At 43.2% G+C, this 26,401-nt stretch overlaps 2 protein-coding genes across 2 annotated transcripts; one reads left to right on the top strand and one right to left on the bottom strand.

Moving 5' to 3' along the window:
- Nucleotides 1–13,735: 13,735 nt before the first annotated feature.
- Nucleotides 13,736–16,587, bottom strand: LOC4341018 (peptide methionine sulfoxide reductase B1, chloroplastic-like). The gene is made up of 5 exons (NM_001423988.1): nt 16,210–16,587; nt 15,207–15,315; nt 15,054–15,119; nt 14,715–14,912; nt 13,736–14,007 (listed from the first exon to the last, which is right to left on the bottom strand). The coding sequence occupies exons 1-5, from the start codon at nt 16,448–16,450 to the stop codon at nt 13,977–13,979; spliced, it is 645 nt and encodes a 214-aa protein (NP_001410917.1). The 5' UTR covers nt 16,451–16,587; the 3' UTR covers nt 13,736–13,976.
- A 3,358-nt stretch (nt 16,588–19,945) lies between these two features.
- Nucleotides 19,946–22,640, top strand: LOC4341019 (phenylcoumaran benzylic ether reductase Pyrc5). The gene is made up of 5 exons (XM_015785644.3): nt 19,946–20,255; nt 21,100–21,234; nt 21,623–21,860; nt 22,011–22,214; nt 22,304–22,640. The coding sequence occupies exons 1-5, from the start codon at nt 20,061–20,063 to the stop codon at nt 22,468–22,470; spliced, it is 939 nt and encodes a 312-aa protein (XP_015641130.1). The 5' UTR covers nt 19,946–20,060; the 3' UTR covers nt 22,471–22,640.
- The last annotated feature ends 3,761 nt before the right edge of the window (nt 22,641–26,401 follow it).

Below are 26,401 nucleotides of genomic sequence, written 5' to 3' on the forward strand. Positions count from 1 at the left end.
CTGGGCGTGACACAAGATCATCTCCTAGGGAGCGATTTGGTCATTCACCAAGACGGCTGGGATCGCCTACCTATAATCATCCTCAAGCCATGTCATGGGGATCTTATCCAATGCCGCCATCGGGTTATCTTTTTCCTTACTACATGCCGTGGGGGGCAGCACCGCCAATGTTCAATCATATGCCTCCAATGCAATTTAATCAAGGATGGGGAGGACCAAGGAGGCCAACACGTGAGTGTTTGTCTTCACCAAACAATGGCCGGTTTTATGCTAAAAATCGGGTCAATGAAGGAAGGAGGGAAGGAAAGCGCATCAAGGTGGAGACTAGGACTTCGGAGGTGATTACTATCAAAGTGGGGTCTCATGATGAGCCAATACCCTCTAGAGATGAAGTTGGAGAGTCTTCAAGCAACAAATCCGAAGCCAGGACTAGCTCGTCGCAGTCGGCCGGTCTGACCAACCCTCCTGGCCGGTCTGACCGCGGCCCTACGGCCGGTCTGACCAGGCCAACAGGCCGGTCTGACCACCGGTCTCAGGCCGGTCGGACCGGGGCCTCCGTCCGGTCTGACCGTTGGTCTCCGTCCAGTCTAACCGGGCTCCAGTGCCGGTTTGATAGTTGATTTGCAAAGGGTAGCTCGGGGGCTTCGTCGTCTTCAAATAAAATCAACAGGGGACATTATTTACCTCCTGGAATAGAGCCAAAACAAAGATGGATGCCTAAGGATTAGACGGCTACCCAAAAGAGGAGGTTGCAATGTCTGCGGGCCCAAGAATTAAAAGAGAAAGGGGCTGAAGAACGGAGAGATAGGAGATTCAATGAGTTGCGACCGCCACCTACAAAGATGTGGAGGCGTAAGTCCATAGAAGTTGAAGAATCGGTTGTTGTGCAAAGGGAAAAGGAAGAACAATCGGTTGCTAAAGATGAAACATCTCCAAAAGAAGACATGGATATCAACATGGTATGTATGTTGCCTATGGAGCTTTGTGCTATGGATGAAGCCGAGGTTGCTCAACTTTCATTAGGTCCTAAAGATGCGGTTTTTGAAAAGCCCGATCAATCAAACCGTCATATGAAGCCTCTTTATCTCAAAGGTCATATTGATGGGAAGCCAGTCTCTAGGATGTTGGTGGATGGAGGTGCCACCGTGAATTTGATGTCATACTCGTTGTTCAAGAACTTGGGGCGTGGAGATGATGAGTTGAAGAAGACTAACATGATTCTTAATGGCTTCAATGGTGAACCAACGGAAGCGAAGGGTATCTTTTCGGTGGAGCTTACCATGGGAAACAAGACGTTGCCAACCGCTTTCTTCATCGTCAATGTGCAAGGTAATTATAATGTTATTTTGGGTCGTTGTTGGATCCATGCCAATTGTTGTGTGCCTTCTACCTTGCATCAATGTTTAATTCAATGGGACGGCAATGATATTGAAATTGTTTAAGCGGATACATCGGCCGAGGTTGCAATGGCCGATGCAACATTTGAGTGGCGTCATGGGAATATTCAGTGCTTATCGGGGATGGATCTTTCTAGTTATGATTTCATTAGTATTTCCAATGGAAAATTTGTACCTATCTCTGTAAAGCCGGCTAGCTTAGCACGGCTAGGCCATATCACTTTGTACAATGAGTAAAGAAGCTAATTTGGAGTGGTCGCAAAAGAGGGTGCAAGAATATCGGTCTACAAAGAACGATATTGGTGAAACTATTGAAGATTTTGATGAAGTAGAAAAGCTTGGTCAAGGGTTGTCACGCCCGGAAATTCACTAGTAATTTCCGAACTAATTTGTGCATTAAATCCTCGTCCAGGAATCAGCCGAGGTACACAAACTGACAATTTAATATACATATTCATCAATATAATAACGTTACATACTTACAAAAGAAAAGGAAACTGCAGCGGAATTACGGTCTAGCGAAGCACCGGCTCCACTCCCACAGGCAGCTCAACTGGGGTATAAGCCAAACGTCTTCTCCTTCGCAACTTGTCTTCAACTGAGGTTTGATTGATTATTGCAAGGTGAGCATATGATATATTCAGCAAGCCACACAGCAAATATACAAGTGCACAAGGATATCAAAGAATGGTATAATATAGGGCTCATTTGCAAAAGCAGCATTTAGCAAACAATTGAGGATTGTAAAACTGTAAAGCAATTAATCATCAATATTAATCAACACTGAACAGCACACCCATGCTGCACAGGCCCAACCATCCTGAATAACCATACCCAGCTGCACAGATCTATCTCCAAACTAGAAATATACCATTCCAAACCAGGAGCTAAATTAATTACCATCAATTACCACATTATTATTAATGAGTAGTGTGGGACTAATCACGAAAGACATTGTTCGACCCGCCTATGACCGCGGGCACGGCTATTCGAATAGTTTTACTCTGGCCAAAGGTGTACCACTGTACCCACAAGACACAACCCACCAGCATGTTACCGTGCCCGGCCAGACATGTCACCATGTTGAGTGATTGTGACAAGACCCCTCGCATGACTCAACCCAAAGCAGTGCACCGTTCCTGGATCGTAGTCACCCCCTCAAAAACCAAAGGCATGGACTCCCCAGCGACCCCCGTGGGCTTATCTCCGCCACTTCTCAGTCTGGTGCTCCGCAATGAGCCTTGTTATGCAAACTGTCCAGCCGTTGCCCATTCTGGCTTGTGGTTGGCACGGTTAATGTTTCACAACCGAAACTCGTGAACCAGTCCTTAATTGTCATGAGCACTACCATCAAAACCATGTGCTCACAACCCACCATTATCAAGTTTTAGTTGGCACATTAATTAATAAACCAATCACGATTGACCATCGTGAGCTATCATTAAATATCCATAATTAAGTAATAGTGAAACATTAGTTATCCCAATTGTGTGCTAATGTTTCTAAGCATGGCTAAGCAATTATGTCTAACCTCTAGCTGAACCAATATATAAAGCTCAACTAGTCAAATTATAATAACCCAAGGTATCAAGGAATAGAGTAATCAATGCAAACTGGCTCTAACAAAGGAATAAGTTCACACCACCCGGTGACATTCGAAAATAAATGCACAATTGAAATAAATAGAGAATTTAAATATAGGATCAACATGTTCAAAGGAATTGTGTTTGGGATCTGTGTGACTTGCCTTGTAATAACGGGTCTTCAATTAATCTTCTTAAACACTTCCAGCACACTCGCGAACCTTCGAAACGACGGAAACGACAAGCTAACACGCAAAACGAGGAAAAAGACTAATAAAAACCAAATAAACAGTACATAAAAGTAAACAAACATGTAGATCATGATTTTAGATGAATTTAGAGACTTAAACGGCCTCATTCCGATTTCATATGAATTAATTATGATTTTTACAAGATGTAATTCCAATTAAACCTATTAAAGAAAAGACTATTCCAAATTAATTAAACCAATTACAGATGATTTATAACTGAGATAAAAGATTAAAGCAACCTCCGAAAAAGATTAGATCATATTTGGTAGATGATATATATTAAAAAGGAATAATATGCCATTGAAAAGAGGAGGGGATTTATATCGATTTTGGGCGGCTGAGATTAATCTCGACTGAGTCGACCAAGATCGGATGGCTTGAATTGATCTGGCAAGCGAGCCTTACAAGATACCAACTCAACGAGTCAATTCGAAACCAGCGAACGAAACCGGCGGCTCTGAACGGCTCTAAACTAAAGGACGACTCCACACGGACGAACGAACGAAGCACGGGGAACACCTCGTTCGAACGAACGAGCGAACGACTCAACAAAGGTTGCGGCTAAACCGGTGGGCTAAACACGATTCACGGTAAAGCCCCGGTACGGCAAACGATAGGCCGGTAGGAACCTAGGGTTGCACCTACGGCTAGACAACTCGACTACTGAGCAACGGGCTAAAGCGGCGGCTAGGTTTAAGTGGCACACAGCTGCGACACGGCGGCACTAAGGCGACTTGGCTCGGCTAGGTGGCGGCTCGGCGGAGGCACGCGGCTAGGGTTAGGATGACGGCACAGCGATGACTACTCGACGACAAAAACGAGAGATTAAAAACTAAACCGAGGGAACACGGATAGAAGTTTCACCGAACCAAAGCGATCGGAGAGGAAGGGTCGACGATGACGGTCCGGCGGCAACACACAAAGACGACGACGATGCTAGACAAACAACGGATTAGATTGAATTTGATCTAGGGTTTAGGTAGACGTGGCAATGATAAGACATCCAAGCGAGATCACCGGATAACGGACAGGGGAACGACGATCACCGGCGAACTACGGAGCGACGATAAAAGGGAGGATACCGGGAGAAAGAGCGCAAGGCGACGGTCCTTACCAACACTTATGCAACGACAGACCGCGACGGAAGATGGCCAGCGACAAGCTTCGAAAGGCGACGAGGTACTGTCCACGGCGGCGACGACTTTCCGGCGATGAGTGGCAACAACGGAAGGGTGGCTGGGCTTCACTTCGCAGCTGCGAACCCAATGGAGTCAACGGCGACCGAAAGCGGCGGCTAAGGCGGGTGCTTGCTGCGGCTGGAGGCACAGCGACGACGGCGGCGCTCCGGTTCACGATGACGGGCTACCTTCGGTGGGATTTGGCGCAAAAGAACCAATGGCCGGGGTAGAGCTCGACTTTGCGGAGCCGAGGGAGGCGACGGCGCAGGTCGGGGACGACCGAGGAGACGGCGCGACGTGGCTGGAGCGGCGGCCGGCATAGGAGAGAGAAAGCGAGCTCGGGGAGGGGCGGCTAGGGCACTTCGAAGGACGGGACTTGAGGGGATAGGTAGAGGACGACGAGGGGGTCCTTTATATAGGCACGCGAGCTCGGGTCCGGGCCCAAATCGACGGGAAAAAACTCGGGAAAGTCTAGGGTTCTCGCCGGAGTAAGGAAAGATTGAACCGCGAAATTGGAAAGGATTTCCATAGAAACTTTTGGGGATTTCTTGGGAAAATTGTAGAGGAGATTGAGAGGATTCCATTCTCGCAACTAATTTGGAAAGAGGAGCAACGAGGAGGTTGGATTTGGGAAGGAGATCGGCGCGGCTGCACAGGCTCGGCTCTGTCTCGAGGTGTCTGGAGGAGGAAGATGATACTGTAGCGACAGGAAATTAGACTTTTGGCTGGGCTATTACACAACCCGACAGAAGGAGAGAGAAGGGGAGGGAATGGGCTGAATTCGGCCCAATACTAGGAAGGATGATTTTATTGCTTTTCCAAATAAATTAACCAATGAGATGATCTTTCAATTGTTAAAAATACTTCCAATGCTCAAATAATTCCAATAAAAATATTGAACATACTTGGACACTCAAAGTATTTAATATAATAATATCCAAATAATTTAATGATTAATTTATTATTTAAATAATTACTGAAATGTTCTTTGTATTATTAAAATTAATAATTGAGCTCTGAAAAATTCGAGAACATTCCAGAGAGTATAATTAATCATGGAGAATTTAATAAAAATTAAATCCAACCATGCTTTAAATTTAGGAAATTTTATTTCCCACATTTAACTTCACTTGTAAATTAATGAACATTTAATATAAATTCTATTAATAATTTATTAAATAATTTATAAATCCTAAAATGAAAATCAGGCTGTGACAAGGGTTTACATCGGCCGATCCATTGGAGGAAGTAGACATAGGTGATGGAACTAAGCCAAAGGCAACTTTTGTAAACAAAAATATTAAAGCCGATTATAAGATTAAAATAATCGAGCTACTTAAGGAGTATGTTGATTGCTTTGCATGGGAGTATCATGAGATGTCGGGTCTTAGCCGTGATCTTGTTGAGCATTGGCTTCCAATCAAACCGGGTTTTAGGCCTTATAAACAACCACCTCGTCGTTTCAATCCTTTGTTATATGACCGGGTCAAGGAGGAAATTGATCGGTTATTGAAAGCGGGGTTTATTAGGCCATATCATTATACGGAGTGGATATCTAGTATAGTCCCAGTGGAGAAGAAGGGGAGTGGTAAGATTAGAGTTTGCATAGATTTTAGAGATTTAAATAAAGCTACTTCAAAAGTTGAATATCCTATGCCTATAGCCGACATGATGATTAATGATGCCTCGAGTCATAAGGTGATTAGCTTCTTGGATGGTGTTAACAGTGAAATTTGGTAAGCCCGGAGTAGTCATCGGCTTAGAGTCAGCATCGGCTTCGAAGTCCTGAGATTAGCCGATGAGAGTTGTCAAATCGTCAGTTGTCGGATTCTTGCTATATTCGGTTAAGGAAATTGATCTACTAAAGGAAGCTTATCCAAAAGAGACCGAGTTCAAAGAGAATGCGGCATGGCAAGTTATCTATTAATTAGGAATAGTTTGTTAGTTTCCTTTTATCTTTAGGAAAGTGTGTTATCTTTTCCTTTTATCTTTAGGAAGGTTTCTTTCTTGTCCGACAAGGACTTGTATCAACCCATGGGTATAATTATGTACACCCGGGGTCTATGTAATCTATCTTCACGATCAATACAATTCGGCGCATCGCCACCTTTTACCTTTTCTACTTTATTTTTATCGTCCGGCGGGACTTGGCACCTGACGCGGGGCTGCATCGGTGTTTGATCTCCGGCTAAGGGGTAAGTCCAATGTTCCGCCGGCCCGGGCAATTGTATCGTTTACGTCGGAGTCGTTCAAGGCTACATCAGTACATTCGACCTCTTGGATTGCTCTGGTTTGGATGATATATTTGCCTACCTATTTATCATATGTCTCTATTAATCTAGTCTTAGCATATCAATTTAGCTCTATCGGCTGCTTCTCGTTTTAGGGTTTCTGCCGGTATCGGCTAAATCGTGTTGCTAGATTAGATTAGCTTAGACATCTACCACCCTGAAAACTCAATCAACAGCTTGATTGTCTAGATATTATGTTTCTTTTCATACTTAGTGCTGCATCAGTTAAGTTTGATCTACTAAGTCGTGCTTAGAACCATAATCTCTAGCCTGCTTCTTGATTGCCAATAAGGGTTTCATCGGGGTTTCAGTCGGTGAGTTATCTGGACGTTGCATCGGCTCATAAGGATTGCATATACATATAAGTTGGATTTAGCCGATGACAACAAAGGTTTCACTGTTTAATCTAATATTGTGGATTTCATGACATCGGACCTCCAGCCAATGTGTGCTGTAACCTTCGGATAGATGCTTAATTATCATATCATTAGCCGATTGGTTTATACTGGATTATATTGTTATTTTATTACATCATCATCAGCCAATTGCCTTTATATCATCATCTACATTGGACATATAGCCGATTGCTTAAACCATATTGCTATCGGCTGGTATCGGCATCGGCTATTATCGGCTATCGGCTGGAACTAGTCCATCGGCTTGTCAGCCGATCGACTGTTTAATCTACTATTTGCATATCTTGTCAGTTGCAGGATCAAACTGATTGGCACGCCTACATCTCATCAAGATTTGGACCTGCACAGGAGCTAAGCAGATCTCCCAGGCCGATGTGTTCAATTTTTTCGTCAACAGATGGTAATGCCGGCTACAATCAAATCTTTATGGCAGAGGAGGATATGTACAAGACGGCTTTTAGGTGCCCAGGATTTGTTTGTTTATTTGAGTGGGTGGTTATGACTTTCGGATTGAAGAACGCCGGTGCAACATATCAAAGGGCAATGAATTTGATCTTCCATGATTTGCTAGGTATTATCTTAGAAATCTATATTGATAATATTGTTGTCAAATCGGATGACATAGAGGGACATATAGCCAATTTGAGGTTAGCTTTTGAGAGGATGCGTCCGTATGTATTGAAGATGAACCCACTCAAGTGTGCTTTTGGTGTATCGGCGGCGAAGTTTTTAGGATTCATAGTGCATGAGAGAGGAGTTGAGATTGATCCTAAGAAGATAGAAAAGATTCGTGATTTCAAAGCACCGACATGCAAGAAAGAAGTTCAAAAGTTGCTAGGTAAGGTGAATTATTTGAGCAGATTTATATCTAACCTAGTGGGTAAAATCGATGCTTTTGTCCCTATAATTCGTTTGAAAAGAGAAGCCGATTTTACTTGGGGGGCAAAACAACAAGAGGCGTTTGAAGGATTGAAGAAGTATTTATCTACTCCACCCTTGATGCGAGCGCCTAAAGCCGGAATGCCGTTTCGGTTATATATTGCCGCCGAAGACAAAGTCATTGGTGCCGTTTTGACGCAAGAGAAAGATGGCAAGGAATATATCATTACATATTTGAGCCGCCATCTTTCGGATGCCGAAACGAGGTATGTCTTTATAGAGAGACTTTGTTTATGTCTATACTATCCTTGTACCAAATTGCGGCATTATTTGTTATCTAGTGCATGCATAGTTGCTTGTCAAGCCGATGTTATTAAACACATTGTTGCAAAGGCCAATTTTAAGTGGGAGAATTGGCAAGTAGGCATATGCTTTGATTGAATATGATTTGGCTTATGAACCATTGAAATCTATGAAAGGCCAAATTGTAGTTGATTTTATAGTAGACCATCATGTAGATATTGCTTATGAGGAAGAGGTTTGCTTGATTGAAGTTATACCATGGAAGATTTATTTTGATGGTTCTTCTTGTAAAGAAGGTCAAGGTATAGGTGTAGTTTTGTTTTCATCTAGTGGCATGTGTTATGAGGCATCGGTTCGTTTGGAATATTATTGTACAAATAATCAAGCCGAATACAATGCTTTATTATTCGGCTTACAAGTGATGGAGATGATTGGAGCTAAACACGTGGAAGCATTTGGTGATTCGGAATTGGTGGTGCAACAAGTTATCGGAGCTTACAAATGTTTGGACGGGTCACTAAATACGTATCTTGATCAATGCTTGAATATTATTGCTAATTTTGATAATTTTGCTATTAGACAAATGACTTAGCACAACAAGCATCTGGCTATAATGTTAAGAGGGGAGTATTTCTGATATTAGAACAGCCAGTGCTTGATTTTAAACCTTTGAGTGAAATTAGCAAAATCGTAGACCAGGGGTGGTCGGACCGACGTTGCACGGCCAGTCTGACCGGTGACTAGGGGCGGTCTGACTGGCCGTATACCGTCGGTCTGACCGGCCACCCCGAGCGGTCTGACTGGCCTTGCATGGCCGGTCTGACCGGTTTTGGGCAGAGAGCTGGGGGGCACGTTATAATTGATTCAAAGGCCAAATTAATTGTAAATTCGGACATTTGTGTCCAGGAGACAGAAGAAGATTGGAGAATTCCTTTGATTAGATATTTGAAAGATCCTACGCTTAAGGTTGATTGAAAGATTCGGCGGCAAGCGTTCAAATGTACATTGCTTGATGGGGATTTATATCGCCGAAACATAGATGAAGTGTTATTGAAGTGCTTAGATGATGATCAATCTAAAGTTGCTATGGGAAAGGTACATGAAGGAATTTGTGGAACTCATCAATCGGCCCATAAGATGAATTGGTTGCTTAGGAGAGAAGGGTTCTATTGGCCGAGGATGATCGAAGATTGTTTCAAATATTATAGAAGATGTGAAGCTTGTCAACGGCTTGGCAATGTTCAATTGGCGCCTGCCGCCATACTGAATCCTATCATCAAACCATGGCCGTTCCGAGGTTGGGCTTTGAATTTCATTGGTCAAATTTATCCTTCGTCATCAAAGGGGCATAGGTTCATGCTAGTTGCTACGGATTACTTCACCAAGTGGGCCGAAGCCGTGCCGCTCAAGAATATGACTCATACGGAGGTAATTGACTTTATTTTGAAGCATATTGTCCATAGATTCGGTATCCCGCAAACATTGACTACGAATCAAGGAGCTTCTTTTATGTCTAAGGAAGTGAAGAGTTTTGTTGAATCTTATGGTATTAAATTGTTGAGTTCTTCTCCTTACAACGCTCAGGCTAATGGACAAGCAGAGTCGAGTAATAAGACGTTGTTGAAGCTAGTCAAAAAGAAGATTGAGGAACACCCAAAGAAGTGGCATGAAGTGCTTTCTGAAGCATTGTGGGCGCATAGGATATCCAAACATGGTGCCACTAAAGTCACTCTCCTTTTGAGTTGGTGTATGGTTAAGAAGACATTTTGCCGGTTGAGGTAAATCTTGGCTCTCTTCGGTTTATCAAGCAAGATGATTTGTCAAGCGAAGATTACAAGACCTTTATAGGAGACAATCTTGATGAAGTCATCGACAAGCGTTTGAAGGCTTTGGAAGAGATAAAGAAAGACAAGAAGAGGGTGGCCAAAGCATACAACAAAAGGGTGAAAGCAAAGTTGTTTCAAGTGGGAGACTTGGTGTGGAAGACAATTTTGCCTTTGGGTACTCGATCCAGGGAGTTCGGTAAGCGGTCTCCTAGTTGGGAGGGTCCTTATCGAGTATGCGGCATTGTTTGAGGAAACGCATATTTTTTGGAGACACTTCAAGGAGAGTGTTTTCAGCAAGCAATTAACGGGAAATACTTGAAGAAATACTTCCCGAGCATTTGGCAAGATACTTAAGAAGTTCTATGGCCGGTAATTGGATTATCGCCCAAAGACCAAAACATGTACTATGCTTTTATATTCACGTTGTTCATCAAAAAGGCAGGGGGCATGTGCTTACACCCAAATTTGGCACCTAGGATTAAAATAGGGAAATTGCCAAAATTTGGACGATCTACCGATTTTCCTCTGAGAGGGCCAGTCTGACCACCGTGTGTTGGCCGGTCAAACCGCTGCCGGTGGGCCAGTCAGACCGCCGGCATGTGGCCGGTCTGACCGGCAGAGTCCGAGTCAGACTCCGTATTCGTCGGGTCTCGGGTTTCCTTGCTCGGGAAGGTATGTTTCGTGTTTCCATCTGTTTCTAGCTCGAGTTGGACATGGAGGAGGGCCTGTAGAGGGCAAAACCAACCCCTATATAAGGGACAAGGCCGGTTCAATTGTAAACAAACAATCAACTATCAATCAATCGAATCGTTATTTTGCTTTTGTTTCTAGTTCTAGTTTAGTTTGTCCATCTTTGTCGATTTGCGCCGTAAATCGTCCGCCGCCACTGCGAGAGTGCGACACCTCTTTGTAGGTTTGTCCTGAAAACCTTCCGTTTTGCTCACGAGACGGGTATTTATCCATAGTTCTATCTATATCGGCTCCGCTAGCTGGTTTAGTTTATCAAAACCCATCTTGATTTAGCTTTGGCTAGATTGAGGTGGTTGGAGACTCTAAGATCACCGCAAGGCGTTTAGGTGCTGCGATCGTGCTTGTCAACTTGTTACAAAAAGTTGCCAACATGTTGGTTTAACCTTATCTAGGTCTTAAGTGGAAAATTTTAGGATTTCTAAATAGGAAAAAAGATTCAAAAGTTTTAGATGCAAATTTTGTTGTCCAATATTTTGGGTATGTTACAAACCTATCCCCCTTAAAACAAATGTAATCCCCGAGAATTGGTTTAGGTTGTGGTTGGAAAGGACGGCCGCAGTGTATGTCAGCTCACTAAAGGCACCATTCTACTCGTGAGGTCCTTGCCGTTGGTCCCCCGGTAGGTTTGTCTTTGGTGGAGATGGTTTGGGAGCCAATCCGCACCCAGATGATGGAAAGCTACCTAAGGTTTCGTGGCTATGTTACTTTCTGATAACATGATATGATTTATTGATTTATAAGTCTTTTCAAACATACCAGATATAGTATATCTAACAAACAAATTCTACCTAATGTTGCTACTAGCTGATCTTCCCACAGTCCCTCCTTCTCCTAAAGGAATGGGAGATGGTGATACCCCTTTTAAGTTGTATTATTTAACTTACTGCAATAAAACAACAGAAAGCCCTTGCTTGGTCGAGGGCGGAGCGGTTTCTACTTGGTAGTGTCATGTACAGTCCGTGAAACATGCAATTGATGGAAAAGTAGCACTAAAGCAGCGAAGTAATTGATTGTTAGGTTTCACATCTTCTCTAACATTTAAAGAGTGCTCAATCACCTCTCTAGGAATACCAGGCATATCAGATGGTTTTCACCCATCTTTGTCAACTTGATATTGCGAACCACTGGGTCTAGTACCGGGGGTACCGCCCCGGGTGGACCACTCGGTCAGGATGATCCGAGTGGTCGAACATGATTGATACATCAGACCACCATTGATATTGGGTACTTCGAGCTGAACTGCATTGATTTCTCTGTCGATTAGCTTCTGCTTCCTCTTGGACTCGTAGGCGAGTGAATTGCGAGAGTGTAGATGGTAAGCCCTGACTCGGTTTCAGTCTTACCGTCATACTTCTCAATCCCAGTGGGTTTGAAACCACTCGGCCAATTCACTCGATGCATGTATCTGGTGAAGGCTACAACTCCCTCATCACCGCTGTCGGGAGAGTGTCGGGGTCAATAGCGGTTGACATTGTTTTCTCTCTCGTGGTAGTGCTGATTGAGAGTGTTCCTTAGGTTGCTAGGAGCTAGTGCCCTGAAGTGCTCTGATAGTCGGAATCAGCCCTGCGATCCCTGTTGTAATAAGGGGCTGGTTGTGGTGACCAGTCGGCGTGTCGGCCGACTGGTCTTGACGCCACGTATGTTCATGGCATTGATGAGAGTTGGCCCTACTACTCTCAGGCTCTCGGTAATTTGTAGGTCGTAATGGCGGTAGGCGGCTGCCGATAGGGGTCTGTGTTGTAGATTCGTTGCCTTGCCAACTGCTTCCGGAGCTGCGTGGGATGGAGGCCGCGACCATGGTCTTCACCTTGTTCAAGATTGGCGCGACGTTGACTGGAGCGGCATCTAAGACAATCAAGGTAACAACCATGACGGCATTCTGTTGAGGTGTAAGGAACACATTGGTGTCGTCAATGCGTGTTTGACCTATAACCTGGCAAACTCTTTGCCCGGCGGCGGCCAACTCCCGCAGTCTACAATCTTCTTCCTCCTTGCGCTTGCGCTCTTCCTCTTCTCTCAACGCTCTAATCTGACCCTTTCCACCTCAGCAATTCTCTAGGCCATCTGTGTGTCGGTCTCGACATTGGCCATGAAAACGTTGAAGAAGACAGGGGTGTATAGCCATCGTTAAACTCGGAGCTGTCTACAGTCTCTATGCTGGCGTCGTCGATCTTGTCAGAAGAGCTGAAGTAGTCAACGATCTCAGTAGACGAGCAAGATCCAAGTGGCTGGAGCAGGACACCGACCTCCCTGTAGCCTGATCTGATTTGAGCCGAGACTAGATTAGATCGGGAACTACAGGGGGAAACAGATCTAGATCCAAATGTCACTTCGAGAAGGGGTAGAAGTCGCAAGGTGATTGTATGCCGGCGTCCTATCGAGGAGGCCACGCGAAGGAGTTTTTGTTGAAGATTCCCCCGAGCGATTTGAAGCCATCTCGAAGAAAGAAACTTTGGAGTAGATCTCGGCTGCGTTTGGGAGTCCAAATGGAGCCGAGTGGTTTTTCCGTCCCGACTGGTTCGAATCCGAGTCAAGGAGAAAAATGTTGCCGAAGTCGTCCATGATGAACTTGAGGCTACCGAAGCGAAACACCTGCCCAGGAGAGAAGACGAAGTCATCGATACCCGAAGGAGAATCCATCGCACTTGTCAGCGAGAAAACTTGATGCAGCCCCTACCTAGCGCGCCAACTGTCAAAACTAGAATTCGGCAATACGAAAAGTGGGTTGCGCAAAGTATCTAAGGTGGATGGGTGATGAGACAAGGGTTTATATAGGTTCAGGCCTTCTCGATAAGAAGTAATGCCCTACTCCTGTTTGGGGATTGTATCCGTTGGTTGTTGTATTGATCTGACGATCTTAGTTCCTTATATAGACGGAGGAGACAGGTTTATAAGATAGAGATTTAAGTTAATATGGTTTAAATCTCCTACAACTACTTTACAATCTTACCGAACTAGGACTACACGTCATTTCCTTGATACACAAGTAAACATAATACCCAAGTCTTAATTCTTTACATATTCTATATACATAATCTATCCCTTATAACTAGTCGGATAGTGTAGCCGTGTAGGTACATGGTAACCATAATCTTCACAGGTCTACTGGGTCTTCTTCAGCTTGAGAGATGCGCTGCAAGTAAGAAGGATAAAACAGTGAGCAAACAATCTCATCGACTAAAGACGGTTCCTTCTTTTGTGTGTGTCGTGGTGTTGTTGGTTATATGCACTTTGTGCAGAAGCTGAATGCTTTCTTTTGCCTAGTGAAATTACCATTATCTAGGAAATATAAATTAAAAGGCGGTTCTATTTCACTGGATGCTACTAAATTTTATAAACTAATTCATGGCAACCATGCCCTAGTAAAATATTTCATCTGTTGTAAAAGAAAATGTGATTCTCTTTCAAGCAGTGGTATACGTAAGGACAGTTTTTTTTTTCCTTTTTGAAGATTTGGTCAGAGTGCATTCAGTTGTAATTGGCACCTATACACGTGTGGGCCTTTGGATCCACTGTTGGCAAGCTGCAACTCTGCAGTCATGTATCAACCAAAAGAACATGTATAGAAAGGTCCTTCGGTGCAATGCAACACATATGAGACAGATATTAGCTATGGTACTACTATGTATATATGCACGGAAGTTTACTTAGAAACTAATCTGGGACTTACCGGAGTTGAACAATGGGAAAAATGTTAGTGGGAAAATTAAGCAAACAGTTAATTTCGTAGATACCCCTCAAAAAAAATAATTTCGTAGATATGGGAGACAATGTTTCTGTTCAGATTTCAAATGAGGCCTATGAACAATTGATAACAAGTGAAGAAAATCTCACATATACCTATTGATACAGTATCTTTTCCCTGTTGGTCGTGGCCCATCATCAAACACGTGCCCCAGATGAGCGTCACAGACAGCACACAGCACCTCAGTCCGAGGCATGAATATGATGGACATATCAAGCTTGCACTTTACATTATCTCCAATGGGTTGATAATATGACGGCCACCCAGTACCACTATCAAATTTGGTCGATGACCTAAGACCACCAGAAAGCAGTAATGCAGAATAATGAGCAGACTATAATACTATTGTTTTGGTGCAAATCGAAACTACTATCTCTAGCTTATATGAAAGAACAATCTTCTGCTCTGACATGACAATCAGGAGGAGTGCTTACTCAAAAAGAGGGGTGTCACAGCAGACACAATGGTAGATGCCCGGGGTTTTGGTGTTCCAGTATTCCCTGATTACATAACAAAAAACACAAGACCAAAATGACATGGTGTGCAACTACACATTATACTTGGATTAGAGTGTAAAGCAATCGTACCCAGTAAATGCTCTTTCTGTGCCCTTCTGCCGAGTAATGTAATACTGATCTTTTGTCAGGCGCTTCCTCCACTCCTCATCAGTCAGAGATGTACTGTAGTTCGGTTTACCTGCCTCAGAAGAAATGAATATTTGGCTATTAGTGAGAATTGAAACAATTGTTGGAACCTGGCTACATACAGATCTGGAGTACTTCAGAGTTAAGAGCGTATGATAAAAAAATATCTTCAAGCCAGGCGGCATTCTAAGCATTTGCTCCATAAGAAAGCAGAACATCAATGCATTATTCTCTTAAAGATTTGCTCCACATTGTGAACCCTGAAGATCAATTGTTCTAACAAACTATAAAAGAAGGAGCTGCTGGCATAGACAAAATCGATACTAGTCAGCTCAGTGACTCACTGCATACAAATGCTTGTAAGGCTCTACCAGGATATAGCAAGAATGCACAATTCTCTTAAGATTACCTTAGATTTGTAACTGATGTGTGTTTATACTATATGTTCTGTACTCTGAACTAAAACACAGAATTCTTTTCTTTCTTTCTTTCTTTTTTTTTTTTTGTCTTTGAGGTACACAGTCCGAAATTCACACCTATAAAGAATGTCCGCACTATTGACTGGTGAATACACTTGTGAGTAACATATAACTGTTTGAATGAAAATAGCTAAAACCACTCAGGATCTATGTAGCTAACTTATAAAAATGTCTTAGTTGCAAACTTGAGCGGGCAATAGGGGCTTCACTCCCGAATTACGGTCTAGTAATTTTCTAAAATGTTCTTAAATGCGGAAAGAATTAGACATAGAAACGGCCTACAGCAGATCTTTTAAGATCAATCAAACTCCCTCCTTGTTTGCATCGAATGCACATACAAACTAATCACCATTAATTCAATTTCTATTTCCACTCGCGAATAATTCCCTTGCATCCAAAGGAAGCAGGCAACAACGGGCTCCCACTAGGTAGGTAAAGAAGTTAGAAGGTGAAGCACCACACGGCACCTTGGGCTTGGGCTTGGGCTTGACCCTGCGGCGACGGAGACGACGACGACGACGACGAAGACGATGAAGCGGCACCCATGGCACGAACGGAGGCTCGCCTGTAGCTAGCACGGCTCCACGCCACACCACAGCAAGGCGCCAAGGGCAGGGCGGCGGCTGGGAGGCAGGAGGGGCGCGCCCGTGGACGTGCTCTGAAACTGGAGGAGGCAGCGGTAGCAGCCGCGTATTGCCGCATGGCCATTTTCTTCGGCTCGAGAGGAGTCGCGTCGTTTGGCGGACGGACCGACCAGCCGGGCGGATTTGCCTCTGCGAGACAGAGGGATTCCGTGGCTGGCGATGCCGAGACGTGGGTGAACTGGATCGGCACACGCAGAAGCTGCAGCAGGCACGAGCGTTCCAGTCTGCACTTCACTGGACCAGTCCGTTTCAATTGCCAAACAGGGGTCGCAACTCGCACGCCCACGCCGCCACGATCCATCATCCGGCCACCCGGGCTATGGATTGTGTGGCGTATCAAAATTTCTGTCACCAAATTCCTGCGTGAGCTAGATGCAAATAGAACTCTACGATCAAGCATTTATGTCAAAATTTGTATGGATTAACAGTTTTAGCTCAAAACATACGATCAAGCATTTCTGCAAATGTGTGTGTACTTTGTTCATAGAGTGAATTGCACCAGCGGTCCTTAAACTCATAAGCAGATTTCACCTAGGTCTACGAACTTACAAATCGCATATCAAGATCCTTTAACTTGGTTTATTGTATCATTCCGGTCCAAAACTTCATTTGACCGTGGTCTTGCCCACGTGGCATGCCACGGTGGACCATCGGTGGTCACATACAAGTGTAGAGACCAACCAATAGGTGGGGCCCACTAAAAAATCCCTTTTCTTTTTTCTCCTCCTTCCTGTTGCTGACGATGATGAGATCCTAGGGCCGCCTCTCCCCTCCTCTCCACCAACAACCCCCTATCCACCGGTGAGCTAGTGAGTTGGCTGTCGCTAACTCGACCTGCGCCCACGCAGGGTGAGAGAGGAAGCAGCCGCCCGGTGGAGGAGAAATGCTGGAAGATGGGGAATTATTTTTCTCATCTACTCCACTGACGGCAACGACGACGGAGAGGAGGGGAAGAAAGAGGATCCCCGGCCGCTTGAGGAGCCTCCTCGGTGGCCGCCATTGTTGACGGTCGTCGTAAACAAATTTCGACTGTCAATATAACTAAAATAATAGAGAATTAGCTTATACTTGCAATACATATTTGTTTTCAAATAATATAGTTCCACTTGTACAAGGAGAATAACATGTTGAAGGAATTTATCAAATAAAATAAAGAGAAAGTGGAGAGAACCTCACTCCTAAGCAAGCAAATGGATAAGGAGGGCCCACATGACAGGTGTAACCGCCGAAAACCGCCTAATCTGCCACAACCGTCATTGGGACCCACATGTCAACCACCCTGCCAAACTTGGGGGCCTATTGGGCTAGCTCAGGTTCGGCCAAACCCTAGCAATTGCGGCTCCAGCTGGCCTTACACGTGGGCGTCTAGGATCACATGCTGATGACGGTTACGAGGGTAAAATCGACATTTCGCATGCCAGTAACCGTCATACCGACCCTATAAAAAGAGGAGCTCACTTTACTTCACAACACACTCAAGCAAGCTTAAATTCCTCTTCATACGTTAGTATTAGTATTTTAGTGCTAAGTGGAGTAGAATATAATAGTATTCGGAGTCCTCGGAGTCTTCGGAAGAGTTTTGGTATGGCTCAAGCAACTTTTGTATTCTCTTCTATAATACTTTCGATATTAATGAAATACTCTTCTATATATATCTTTGGTTCTTACTTTATATCTGTGGCGTACCAATTGTGTGGGTAGCCTACTAGAGAGGTGCAATGGTGCGGGTTTAATGTCTAATTTATCAATTGCTCTATGTCATGTGCACGGGTGTAGAGTAGTATTTAGTAATGTAAGCATCGTGCTTAGATTATTAAATATCATTAATTGGGCATATATCCTACGGGACAGTAGAGATGGGCCGTTGATAGTGACAGCTCAGTACGGATATTCCTTCACGTTAGTATATAATCCTAAGACAAATTATTGGGGAGGATACTCCTCCGTATTTAGCCCCAGTTGGACGGCCATGACGGGTTATCGTAAGGAACTCGGCAACCCGAGGTGGTCTCTCGAAGTACCAGGAGGGCACTGTTAGGGGGTATTGGCCACACGATTGTATACTAGCAGATGTAAACTAGGATTTGAGTGGATACTAGAAGTATAGGAATTGAATGCTTTCTCTTTCTTCTTTCACTTAGTTAGAATTACTTTATTATGAGGATTTGATCAGCTTCGTGTCACTCTACCCCTAACTTAACCCCTGCCTAGACTTTGACAATTACAAGTAATATATGTATAAAGTGCATTAGCAAAGTTCACTCTTATTATCTTCCCTTGGGATTAAAAATATGTTACCTTGGAATACTTCTGGGCGAAATGCTACAATGGTATATCCGTGCACTTGCAGATTACTTCTGTAATCATAAATATACCAGGACTATTTCTGGTGTCATTGCTGGGAATGAATATTTCTAGTAATGTCGTTAAGAAATACCAACAGTGTGGCTGTACCGGGATAGTGTAGGTGGCGACCGGAAGGCCGCTGCTACGCCGCAAGTGATCGCCGGTGACCCCTTCAGGATCAAGCTGGCGTTCTTACTGCTACGACTACTTCCCCTACGCCAATGATCGCTGGAGCAGTTCGAGGGACTTCACTAGGGATGGCAATCGAGCGCGACAGGCACAGGTAGTGCCTACCCATACCCGTGCCCGTGAGATTATTTGTACCCATGAGTATGCCCATTACTACATTACGGGTAAGGATTGTTGCCCATGCCCATCGCCCGTGGGCGTGCCCGTTTACCCGCCACAACAAAAGCAGTGGAACAAAAAGTCTACAAGCTTCTAAGTTCGAATCGAACTTAAAACATCAAATATTCTCTGCCTTGGTGTAGTGTCTCTCCTCTGGTGGCGATAGAGGAACGGGGAGAGAAATAAAAGGGAAACCGTAGAAAACAAAGAACGTGGCTTATGTATCCTAGTGGATTTTGCTCCTAGCCTACATGTAAGTTAGATTTCGCGGGTAAACGAGCAAAGCGGGCATGGGTAGTGATTACCCATACCCATGCCCATTTACCCATCGGGCATAGCTTTTGACCCAATAAGAAACCCATGGGTATAAAATGGAGAACAAACCCAACCCTAATAGGGTTTTTATCCACGGGTAAACGGGCAAATGGGCACAATTGCCATCCCTAGACTGTGCCCTCTATTTCCACTCCGGCTGACGGCATTGCAGGGGGTACAAGGAAAAGCGCATCAATGGCTTCAAACAACGGTTAGTAACCCTAAGAATTCCGTATAAGGGTGATCATATTTAGACTTAGCACTCATGTTAGTAGATTGCAAAATTTACATTTAGGAGTACACATTTCTGGTTGTATAGTTAAGGGACCTAAAAAAATCTCGCTAATAAGTGAGGACCTCCGGTGAACTTATTTCCACGCAATATACTAGGAAGCGGGCCAGGCTGTTCCGGCAGGCCCAGCCGCCCAGGCGTGCCGATGCCTCCGGGGTCCGGGCCACCGTAAGCGGGTACGTGTCCACTGTCCAGATTCATCCACACCTGACCCAGGCACGCAGACAAGTCTAGGTTCGCCGTCGTCCTCTTCTTCCCGACGCTTCATATAGTTGCCTCGTCGGCGTGCACGATCCCCCGCCGATCAAGCTAGCCGGCCAGCCAGCGAAGCAGCTCCGGTGCTACTTCTTGCCTATACCTCGCAACTTCTCTCATGGCGGCGGCGGGGAAGGAGCCGAGCAGGGTTCTGGTCATCGGCGGCACGGGCTACATCGGCCGGTACATCGTCGCCGCCAGCGCCCGGGAGGACCACCTCACCTCCGTCCTCGTCCGTGACCCGGCGCCGGCGGACCCTGCCAAGGCTGCCGTCCTCCAGGGCTTCCGGGACTCCGGAGCCACCCTCGTCAAGGTCAGCTGCCGCCGCTCCTTCCTCGTTCTTTCTTTTCCCCATTTCGTTTCCTGTTCATATGATGAATTCTGCATTGTATTATCCATGGTGAGGAAGTAGTAATGGGACAAGTGATTTGGTTTCTTCTATCTGTCAACGAGGATTGATTTTTTAATAGATTTGTGAAAGGGAAGGAATGGGAGTTCCAAAAGTCATCCAACAACCTTTTCAACCTGTTCATTTCAGTAAATAAGATAAGAAAACCAGTGTGGTGATACGTGGATTAGTAGAATACTATCTCCATTTTTAATAGATAACGCCATTAACTAATGTCCATTTAAAAAGATTACGTAATACAAAAATTTTAAATAAGACGCATGGTGAAACATGTCCAAAAGTTAATGACGTCAACTATTAAAAAACAGGGGGAATAGTAAAATGTTCAGAACCAAGTAGAGGTTATGGGGTTTAAATCATTGCTTTGAAACATGACTCAAAGTAACACTTTTAAAAAGAAACTGCTTGGACTTTCAAGATTTCGTCAGTGTTCAAGCCACAAACTAATTGTCTCAGATGCAGACAGATGTTCAAGTTAAAGCTTGAATTCTGGTTTTAACTGGGTTGTCTCACTGCGTAGTGTGTTATGATGTACTAATGTGCAAAAAAGATCTTCTGAAAGCTCGTGGTCTAGTACAGGTAAAATGTCATAGAGCTGATTGTTTATATGCCCTTCTTGATAGTAAGTGCAGTTGTCAGATTAAACAGCAATGATATATCTCAGGTTCCACAATGATTAGTTTATGCCTCATGGTATGATTTGATTTGATGCTGACATATAAAAGTTATTCCTTTGCTGGATAATTAGGGAGATCTTTATGGCCATCAAAGTTTGGTGGCAGCCATCAAATCTGCTGATGTGGTTATCTCGGCTGTGGGTTACGCGCAACTAGCAGATCAAACCCGTATTATTTCTGCTATTAAAGAAGCAGGGAATGTGAAGGTGACCACCTAAACTTACATTACAAACATTTCATGGCTGTTATACTTCAAATTTCTGTATGCATTGAAGAGTATGTCGTTCATCTATCATGACTTGTGATGTTGCTTTGTGCATTAAGATAGCCTTCATGGATGATTTTGAATATTAAGTTGTGATATCACTAGCCTTGTTTGGTACAAATAACCCTGATTCTAATTAATAGAGGTTAATATCTGTTTTCTCTTCCCACACAATAAAGCTCTCACATGCAAACAATTTAATGCTGGATGTATTTTTTTATATTTTCTCGAAACTGTGGTGAGCTTGCTCATTTGAAGAATCCTTGAAAGGTGGCTTAACTATCTAGTTTCCATCATTCCTTTTGATTAATGTGGATAGTATTGTGCAGAGATTCTTCCCTTCAGAGTATGGTAATGATGTGGACCATGTACATGCAGTTGAGCCTGTGAAATCAGTGTATGCTACAAAAGCTCGTATAAGGCGTGTAATTGAGGCTGAGGGGATCCCATACACATATGTCTCCTCGAACTTCTTTGCTGGTCGTTTCTTGCCAAGTCTGGCACAGGCCTGGATCAAGGGCCTTCCAACCGACAAGGTTATCATCCTTGGTGATGGAAATGTAAAAGGTAAAACTGATCATGTGTGCTTATTATGCTTACCGTGTGTTGTTTTACTGCAGAAGATCTCTCTTTTTTCAACGAGATATAAATTGAACAAGAAAAAAATACGGACACATTGCAATGCATATATTATTTTTTTTATTTTGTCAAAAACAGGAGTCTTTGCCACAGAGGAGGATGTGGGTACCTACACTATTAAAGCTGTCGATGATCCAAGAACCCTGAACAAGATCTTGTATCTCAGGCCATCAAGCAACATTTTGTCTCACAACGAGCTCGTCTCACTCTGGGAGAAGAAGGTTGGCAAGACATTTGATAGGGTGTACATCCCAGAAGATGAAGTCCTGAAGAAGATTCAAGGTGAGAATCAGCCATGTTCTCTCAAGTGCAATACTTATGTTCAGTAGATGCTTATCCCTATTTTTTCCTGACATTTGACTTTAATTCAGAATCCCCAGCACCGTTGAATGTCGTACTGTCAATCAACCATTCTGTCTGGGTGAAGGGGGATCACACCAACTTTGAGATCGAGCCTTCATTTGGAGTTGAAGCTACTGAACTTTACCCCGATGTGAAGTACACCACTGTGGATGAATACCTGAACAGGTTCCTTTGAAATCTGTACAAATCCTACAAGGCTCGAATATATAAAATATGGAATAGATATTAGACAGTGAAAGTTGTGTTTTTCAATAAGCAAAATTTAATTTTGTACAAAACGCTCTAGAGTGTAACTTATTGAGAACAGTGATGCTGGTGCTGTCTTTGCTGCCACCGCCAGATTCATTGCCGTAGGTGGTTCTTTCAAATATACTCCCTCCGTCCCAAAAAAAAACCCAATCCTGGGTTTGAATCTGGACATACACTATGTCCAGATTCAAACCCAGGATTGGGTTTTTTATGGGACGGAGGGAGTATGCAAGAAGGTGGTTCTTTCAAAGCTCAGCTGAGGGAATATATGCAAGAAGATGGTTCTTTCAAAGCTCAGTTGAGGGGACCTCTCAGTTCTGGAGAGGGCTCCACGAAGTGAAAAATTTAGTGTAATATATGTGTTGTGAGAGGAATGTGAACAATGGGGAGGCACAATTCTAGGAATATGTGTGGATGGGAGAGTTGCTTCTTTCGGTAGGCTTGTTCATGAATTTCTGTAGTCCAATCAATATTTTCTTTTTAGAAAAAGGTATTTGAAGTAAGAATGTCTTATTTGAAGCATGCTATACTAACTAACTAATTAATGGCATGTGGCCTTATTGCTGATGGTCATGTACTCATACGTGTTAGCTGCTTCAGAGAAAGATCCAGAAATGAAGTGAAACCACAATGATTTGGCACACAACTTTTTTGAATCAGATGTAGATGTTCAAAATTGAGAGTGTACTGATGCCTCAATCATGTTGATAGGTACCCTAAAAAATACTGTTAATAGTTTGATACACTGGAAAGCGAGTATAATTGAGGTTACCGTATTTGTAATTTGTGATATATTGGCATATGCATCTGGTGAGAAACAAAGAGAAAATATGTATGCCTCAAGCTAGAACACGATAAAGTACCAGAAGACAATCACCTTATTAGAAGAGAGATGTCCTTGCACTTAGTAAAATTCATCGAGTGTTGTTATGTAGTGGGTAGTATTCCGATGTACCAATAAATCTTCAGAGCCATCTATATATACAGCAAACCGATTAACATTGTGCGTGCTCTCGCGATAGCCTAAACGAGTGACCCCTCCTTTAATCAACTAGATGGATACCCCGCACGTTACTGCGGGAGGATTGTGTGATAATATAGTAGATATGAGTTCTAAAATTTTCTCTTTTTTTTTACCTTTATACAACTGTTGGTATTTCTTAACGATATTACTAGAAATATAATTCCTAGCAATGGTGCAGAAATATTTCTGGTATATTATGGTTACAGAGTTCATCCGCAAGCGCACGGATATACCATTCTAGCATTTCACTTTAGAGTATTTCAAGGGTATCGTATTTGTTTAATCCCGTGGTAAGATTATAATAGAGAGAACCGTACTAATAATTTATATATTACTTGTAACAACCAAAAGTCTAAGCATGGGTTAATATAATTTAGAGGGTAGAGTGGTACTAAGTAGAAGCATTTATACTCTTATTCACAATTATCTAAGCTAACTGGAAAGAATATAGAAAGATCTTATTCCTATACTTCATATTATACATACATATTATACATACATCCTAGTTATATCCTTACTTATCTAATACCATCTTTCCGATGCTCTCCTGGTGCTTCGAGAAGCCATCCCTGATTGCTGAGTTCCTTACGACAATCCGTCATGACCATCCAACCGGAGCTAAATACAGAGGAGTACCCTCCCCAGGAAATTAACTTAGGACTATATACACGCGCGGAGGAATACCCGTATTGAGCTGTCACCATCAGCGGCCCACTTCGCTTCCACAGCATATAATCCTAAATGATGATATCCAGTAATTTAAACACTACGCTTAAATTACCAAATACTACTATAATATCATCGTCATGACATAGAGTCATCGTATACACGATCATTATACCCACACCATTGCATCTCCCAGATAAGCTAGCATTATAATAAATATAACTTGCATATATAATAAAGTTGGTATTCATATACTCGGAAAGTAGTACAATACCAAAGTAGTATAAAGAAGAATATTCTAAATAAAGTACAAGTCTTACATCCATAAGTCTGATTCTCGACATCGTCCGATTGATTGATCGTCTATTTTGATGTCGATTCTCCTCCATTCTAGGTTCATTCTTTGCAAGAGGTTAGTAATCCTAAAGCTAGTGGAATATTTATTATTAAACGTAAATATGCATTGCAAGCATAACTAGTTCTCCTTTATTTTGGTAGTATTGATGGTCAAAACTAATCGCTAATGACCGTCAACAACAACCGTCCTAAAATTTTCTTTCTTACCTACTATACAATTATTTTTTTCATGTGTTTATCTATTCTTATACTTTTATCAATTATCTTGAGGTTATAAATGATTACGTTGTATGGTGTGCCTTTTGGGGGAAGAGACGCAATTTACACCCTTGATGAATCATCCAAAGGCTAAAAACAATTAAGGTGATGTGGCTTCATGAGAGAAGAGAGAATTAGCATTAACTACACTTGGTGGGGATGAACTTTATAGATATATAGGATCAGTGCACATACGACCACAAGCTCCTTTCTAAAAAGGTCACCGCGCAACAAGAAAATGGACATTTGGCCACATTCAAAAAGTGGTTTCGCTAGAATGCCATTCCGAAAACGTGTTTCGCTAAAATGACAATATGAAGCGCGCAATCACAGCCACTTTGCCATTTTCTCCATTTTCATCATTTTCAATTCCATTTTCACTGGAATTCGGCTTGGAGGGAGCGGGGGAGGCGGAGGTGGTGGGAGATTGGGGCGGCGGTGACGACTTCGTCGGTGGTAGTGCTGGTGAGGAAGGCCGCCGCGGAGAGCCACCACGGTCTTGGGCAGCCGCATCCGCCGCCGGACGGCGCCGTCCTCTGCCGACCACTTCTCCGACAACGGGCACAGGCGACGGCGCGACCTCTGGTGCCCGCTGCCACCACCTTCCCCGATGATGACGAGCTTCGGCTAAGTTGATAAGGGGCAATTTTGTCTCATCACCTAGTAGAGGAGAGAAAATCTTTTTGAAAATGAATAAAATGATAAAAATGGCAAAGTGGCGGTAGACGCACGCTCCATATTGGCATTTTATCGAATCGCGTTTTTGAGATGATATTATAGTGAAACCACGTTTTAAACATGGCCAAATGTCCATTTTCTGCCGCGCAACCCTCCCCAGTCCCCGCACACGCCTTCTCGTGAGAATGAACCGTGTGTTGTGTGTGCTTTTCCTACTGGGCCGATATGAAGCCCATAAACACCACGAGAGGAAAAAAACATATGGGGAGCTAGGGTTCCACCTCGATCCAAAATCCAATGGACAAAATAATATTCATAAAAAAAGAAGTACAAACAAGAGTCAAAAGCAAATAAATAAGCTCCATCCTGAGACCTAAAAATGCCTCCTAGTTTCAAGCTTATGTACATTCCATCACAAATTTCATCTCCTTTTCTGATACTAAAAAAAATGGTGGGAAAAAGGCAAGTTATATAGGGAGAAAGTTATTTCTAAATTATGTAAAAGTTACTCCCTAGAAATATATAAGTTACTTTTCAAACTAGTTTAACTGACTTCCAAAAGCCCTGAAAAGACTGCATCTTCTAACATGAAAAAAAAAGGTTATGTTACTCGTTTTGCATCTCTTCATGTTTATTTGTTTATACTGGCAAATACTCCCTCTGTCTCATAACGTAAGACTTTATAGTATTCCATATCTATATAGATGTTAATGAATCTAGACACATATGTATGTCCAAATTCATTAACATCTATATGAATGTGGGCAATACTGGAAAGTTTTACGTTATGAAACGGAGGAAATACATATCTACGGTAGGGATAATAGTTACTTCCTAGAATCATATAAGTTACTTTTGAATAACACATATTTAG

Source organism: Oryza sativa, chromosome 6, assembly GCF_034140825.1.
Source record: "Oryza sativa Japonica Group chromosome 6, ASM3414082v1".
Taxonomy (NCBI): Eukaryota; Viridiplantae; Streptophyta; class Magnoliopsida; order Poales; family Poaceae; genus Oryza; species Oryza sativa.